The 6,000-nt window shown below is 47.5% G+C and overlaps 1 protein-coding gene across 1 annotated transcript in view; it reads right to left on the reverse strand.

Moving 5' to 3' along the window:
• The window catches only part of CD109 (CD109 molecule), a 141,469-nt gene extending 140,694 nt beyond the window's left edge, over positions 1-775 (reverse strand). The window contains exon 1 of the mRNA XM_032153087.2: positions 625-775. Within this exon, the coding sequence (XP_032008978.1) occupies positions 625-698 (74 nt within the window). The 5' untranslated portion in view covers positions 699-775. The remainder of the gene's footprint in view (positions 1-624) is intronic.
• Between the last annotated feature and the right edge of the window lie 5,225 nt (positions 776-6,000).

Below are 6,000 nucleotides of genomic sequence, written 5' to 3' on the forward strand. Positions count from 1 at the left end.
AAAAATTATTTAATCAATACCATTGACTGAAATACACCATTTGAAAATAAACTACAACTGGTGAAAATTCCAGGTATAGCGAATCATAAAAGAAGTCACTAAAGCAGCACTTTCTCTGCTATAACTAGGGGTTGGGGCTCAACTACAGAAACCTTTGGGAATGAATGGGGCTTGCCGTTATTGGGCGCTGTTGTTTTCTTCCTATAATGTCTGCCCCGAACCCATACATCAGTCCCCTCCGCCACGCTTTGGCAATGCTAAGGTTGAGACATCTTGGCTAGAAAAAATATATTATGTCTTTGAGAAAAGAATCGCAACCTGGGAGCAAAAAGTTGAGAAGCAAAAGGCAGAGGCAATGTGGACTAAAAATAAAATGACTCTTCAGAAAGTTATTATGGCCGGGGGGACGCTTAAACAACTTCATGAGTGCAGAAAGTAACTCTCCCATGGAGAGCCACGCTGAAGCTACATATGGTCAAAGCTCCAGGCCAGGGACTGCAGCCGCGCGGGCGTTTCCCACCCACTGCGGCACAGCAGCCGCCACCTCCCCGAAGCCCTGGCCCAGAGCCGCAGAGCGGCCCAGGCCCGCGCGCCCGCGCGCCCCCCGCGCGCCCACGTTCCTACCCGGGGGCCACGGCCAGCGCGGCGGTGCACACGCAGAGGAGGTGGGCGGCGGTCAGGAGCGGCGGGCCCTGCATCTCGACGGCGTCTGCCTGCTCTACAGTCCGCTGCCGGGAAAATTCGCGGGCACCGTGGGGTGTGGCTTGCCACCTCCTCCCTGATTTTTTTTCCCTCTTAATTCGAGTTTAGTAATCTGAAATGGGCGCGCCTAACAGCAGAGTGAGAGATCTAAATTGAGACAGGACTTGGAGGCTCCACCCCTCCCATCCCCATTACAATGGCGCTTCTCGCTGCTGTGGCAAACATCGCAAATCCAGGGGGTGAGAAAGCAGTTGCTAAACGCAGGCGGCCCCACCTGGCCTGGCGTCCCGGCTGGCCGCGGAGAACAGAGCGCGCCCACTTCCCCTGCCCACCGGGTTCCTCAGGCTGTTTACACTAGCGCTCTACCAACGATGCCCAGGGTGAGTAAACAGGCCCATCCTTGTGAGGAGAAATTCATAGCAGCTATGTGAAGTGGAAAAAAGTCAATCATTGTCCTCCGGACTATGAGTCAGAATTTTAGAGAAACGGCACACACACACACACACACGCACACACACGCACGCACACGCGCGCCAAACCGGGGCGTATTTCCTGGGGAGTTATTTAATGTATATGAATGGAAACAGAAAAACTATTTTTCCTTAAAACAAAAAATGAGGTCTACTGCTTTCCTTTCCAGGAAAATGTTATGATTTCTTACCTTAAAAAAAAAAAAAAGAAGAACAAAAAGAAGAAGAGAACTGGCACTGCAGACGTTAGGTGTTGCTACTTGGAACCCTGAAAAAAAGTTACCTAAGAAGATGCCTTTATATTTTTGCTACAGAAAGAATTCGGTAGAACTGTAAAGCTTGGAGCAATCTGTCTGAACACAATTAGGGTTGGGGTGGCTCTCCTGTCAGAATGAAGGCCAGTGGCCGGTGGTGCCCAGGAGTTACTGATGCCCAACTCTTCCTGGCTTGTTTGCAGCTCCTCTCTCCTGCTCTCTGGCACTGCCACCATCTTCAGATGACTCAGGTTTCACCATGACTACACCATAAAGGCAGGGAACTGCCAGAAACTGTTGGAAAAGAGACACATTCAGTCCCTGACAACTTAAACTTTCTAATTCATGGAGAGGTTTTAGATGGTAGCATTCTAATATGGGGCAAAATGCAAACGGAAAAGAGGTCAGCAAAAAGATGTCTCATGACAAAGCTATGTGCTAAATAAGGAAAAGTGAGAAAGTAGCACCTAGACAAACTGTGGTTTGGGGAATCCAGCAACTTGCTTTCCTCCCTTTCCTGTTCCACCCTTTTTCTCCCTGCTGAACAGCTGTCAAAGGTCCTTATGTCCTTTCCTACAGGCAGCCTATCTTTAGTGGCCAACTTCCTGTGCAGGCAGGACTTAGGAATGGTCAAAAGTGTCTGTGTGGATCCCTGGGTGCTGACCTGTTCCTGACACAGCTGTTACTACTGGTCTCCTCACCTCTGTTGTTCAGAGAGGAGGACCACAGTCAAGGGTGGGCCAAGCACCAAGGTCTAACTCAGTGCTTCTCACATGCCAATGTGTATGAGAATCACATGAAAACAGGCACTGACTTGGCAGGTCTGGAACGAGGACTGGGATTCTGCTTTACTTTAGCAGACAGTAGGCCATGGAGACTCTACAAGTGGGGGCAATTTGGGGGCACTTTGATGAGCAAAGGCAATTAGGAACACAGAAAATTCTTCTCAGTCATTCACTTCATAAAGGTGGATTAATAAATTCAGGTTCATTCTAGAGGTAGGCAAATATAAGAGGGACTGCAAAAGATTAGTTGATAATGTTGCCTCCCGAGAAGACTTTCAGAAAGGCTTAGAGCCACATTGTATAAATCTGTGTGGATTTTAAAGTGATGCCACCTTCCTGTTTATGCCCTCCTTCCCACAATACACACTTGTCGAAAGGCGTAGTCATGCAGAAATTTAGGCATATGGATTCGCATAGAGATGAGGCTATTACATGCCTGGCACAAATTTTTTTTTCAATAAAAATTTGTTAAAAGGATTAATGAAAAATGTTCATCTCAGAAGTGGGATTGTTTATTAAGAAAAACTGAAAATGAGGCCAGGCGTGGTGGTTCACACCTGTAATCCCAGCACTTTGGGAGACCGAGGCAGGTGGATCACCTAAGGTCACGAGTTTGAGACCAACCTGACCAACATTGTGAAACCCCATCTCTACTAAAGATACAAAATTAGCCAACTGTGGATGGTGGCGCATGCCTGTAATCCCAGCTACTCAGGAGACTGAGGCAAGAGAATTGCTTGAACCTGGGCGTTGGAGGTTGCAGTGAGCCGAGATCGCACCATTGCTCTCCAGCCTGGGCAACAAGAGCAAAACTCCGTCTCAAAAAAAAAAGAAAAGAAAAGAAAAAGAAACACTGAAAACGGGCCGGGCATGGTGGCTTACGCCTGTAATCCCAACATTTTGGGAGGCTGAGGCAGGCAAATCACTTAAGGTCAGGAGTTCAAGACCAGCCTGGCCAAAATGGTGAAACCCTGTCTCTACTAAAAATACAAAAATTAGCCCAGCATGGTGGCGCACACCTGTAATAAAAGCTACTCGGGAGGCTGTGGCATGACAATCACTTGAACCCAGGAGGTGGAGGCTGCAGTGAGCCGAGATCGTGCCACTGCACTCCAGTCTGGGTGACAGAGCAAGACTCTGTCTCAAAAGAAAAACTGAAAATGGCCTGAACATGTAACAATAAGATATTGAGTTTACTATCATTTGGATGTTTGTCGCCCAAAACTCATGCTGAAATTTGATCCCCAGTGTTGGAGGCAGAGCACAATGTGAGGTGTTTGGGTCCTGTGGGTGGATCCTCATGAATAGATGAATGTCCTCCCTGGGGGTCAGGGGGTGAGTGAGTACTCAGTTCCCACAAGAATTGGTTGTTAAAAAGAGCCTGGCACCTCCTGCTTCTCTTGTTTCCTCTCTCACCATGGGATCTCTGCACACTAGCTCCCCTTCCCCTTCCACATGAGTGGAAGCAGCCTGAGGAGCTCACCAGAAGCCAAGCAAATGCCAATGTCATGCTTCTTGAACAGCCTGCAGAATTGTAAGTCAAGTAAACCTTTTTTTTTTTTAAATAAATTACCCAGCCTTGGGTACTACCTTATAGCAACACAAAACAAACAAAAACAGGATTAAATAAATTACAGTATATCCATGCAATAGAATACTGAAATAATTAAAAACTATTTGTTTAATTGGAGCTTGTTTAATCATCTAGAGACAAATAGTCATATGTTATTAAGGAGGGTATATTAGTCTGTTCTCACCCTGCTAATAAAGACATACCTGAGACTGGGTAATTTATAAAGGAAAGAGATTTAATTGATTCACAATTCCACATGGCTGGGAGGCCTCACAATTATGGTGGAAGGCGAATGTGGAGCAAAGTCAAGTCTTACATGGTGGCAGGCAAGAGAGCATATGTAGGGGAACTCCTCTTTATAAAATCATCATATTTCGTGAAATTTATTCACTATCACAAGAAAAGCATGAGAAAGACCCGCCCCCAAAATTGAGTTACATCCCACTGGGTCCCTCCCATGACATGGGAATTATGAGAGCTGCAATTCGAGATTTGGGTGGGGACACAGCCAAACCATATCAGAGGGGAAGTCTGTTTTATAAAACAGAATTTAAATTTCATTCTATTTTTATAAAAAATAAAGTGTATTTATGTGTACATAGACATTACAGATCTATGCATTGAAGAAAGACTTGAAGGATATTCACCAAAATGTTATTATCAGTATCCTAGTGATTACCTGGATATGCCAAGTTTCCTACAATAAATATATCTCCTTTAAGAAGAAAACAATAATAATGATATTATTTTAGTAAATAGTTTTTGAGGGGGCATCTTAGACGCTCTTTTGAATAAAACTTCTGAATTTTGATGCCAAAAATATCATCTATGCTTATTGCATGAAAACCAAATGGTCTCTTGGATAAGAACCCCACACTGTTCCTGTGTCCCTCCTGAGCTGTCTTTAGGGTGTTGATATGGTTTGGATCTGTGTCCCTGCCCAAATCTTTTTTTTTTTTAAATTTTTAATTTATTTTTGCACACAAAACAATAAACATTTTCTAAAAGCACATACAAACAAAAAGATGCATATCAAACATATTAGGAAGGTTGCACATGGGAAGACGGGGAATAGAAATGGGGGGTGGGAATTAAAGAAAATAAATGAGAGAGGGACTTTGTATGGATCAATGATAATAACTCAATCCTCTATTTGACAAAGAAGAAGGAGAAGGAAGAGGAAGAAAAAGAAAGTGGGATAAAGGATCAGAAAGGGAGGAAAATAGAAAAAAATTAGGGTATGACTCCAGGGTAGACCTGTTTTGTTGTCGCTTGGTTGGTTGGTTGGTTTCTCAGTTGCATTTTTCATATGTTTCGCCATGTTGGCCAGGCTGGTCTTGAACTCCTAGCCTCAAGTGATCAACCCGCCTCGGCCTCCCAGAGTACTGGGACTACAGGCGTGAGCCACCATGTCCAGCCCCCACATTGCTTCTGGCCTCTGTGGTAGACCTCCCAGACGAGACAGCCGGGCAGAGGCGCTCCCCACATCCCAGACGGGGCGGCCAGGCAGAGGCGCTCCTCACATCCCAGACGAGGCGGCCGGGCAGAGGAGCTCCTCATAACCCAGAGGTTGGGCGGCCAGGCAGAGACGCTCCCCACCTCCCTGACGGGGCGGTGGCCAGGCAGAGGCTGTAATCCCAGCACCCTGGGAGGCCAAGGCAGGCGGCTCGGAGGTGGAGGCTGCAGCAAGCCAAGACCATGCCACTGCACTCCAGCCCGAGCAACACCGAGCACCGAGTGAGCGAGCCTCCGTCTGCAGTCCCAGCACCTAGGGAGGCCGAGGCGGGCAGAGCACTTGAGGTCAGGAGCTGGAGACCAGCCTGGCCGACATGGCGAAACTGCGCCTCCAGCCAAAGGAGAAAAACCAGGGAGGGGGTGGCGCGCAGCAGCAATCCCAGGCAGCCCGCAGGCCAGGGCAGGGATTGCCGGGGAGTCCTGGGAGCGGGACGCGAGGAGTCCTGGGAGCCGGACGCAGGGAGTCTGCAGCCAGCCGCGTGTACTCCAGCCTGGGAAAGAAAGAAAGAAGGAAGGAAGGGAGGGAGGGAGGGAGGGAAGGAACCCAAATCTTATTTCAAATCCCCAATATCGGAGGTGGGGCCTGGTGGGAGGTGATTGAATCATGGGGGCAGATTTCCCACGTGGTGCTGTTCCTGTGATAGTGAATCTTCATGAGATCTCGTCGTTTAAAAGTATGTGGCACCTCTCCCCCCCCTTTT

This window comes from Hylobates moloch, unplaced genomic scaffold, assembly GCF_009828535.3.
Source record: "Hylobates moloch isolate HMO894 unplaced genomic scaffold, HMol_V3 SCAFFOLD_2, whole genome shotgun sequence".
NCBI classification, from domain to species: domain Eukaryota; kingdom Metazoa; phylum Chordata; class Mammalia; order Primates; family Hylobatidae; genus Hylobates; species Hylobates moloch.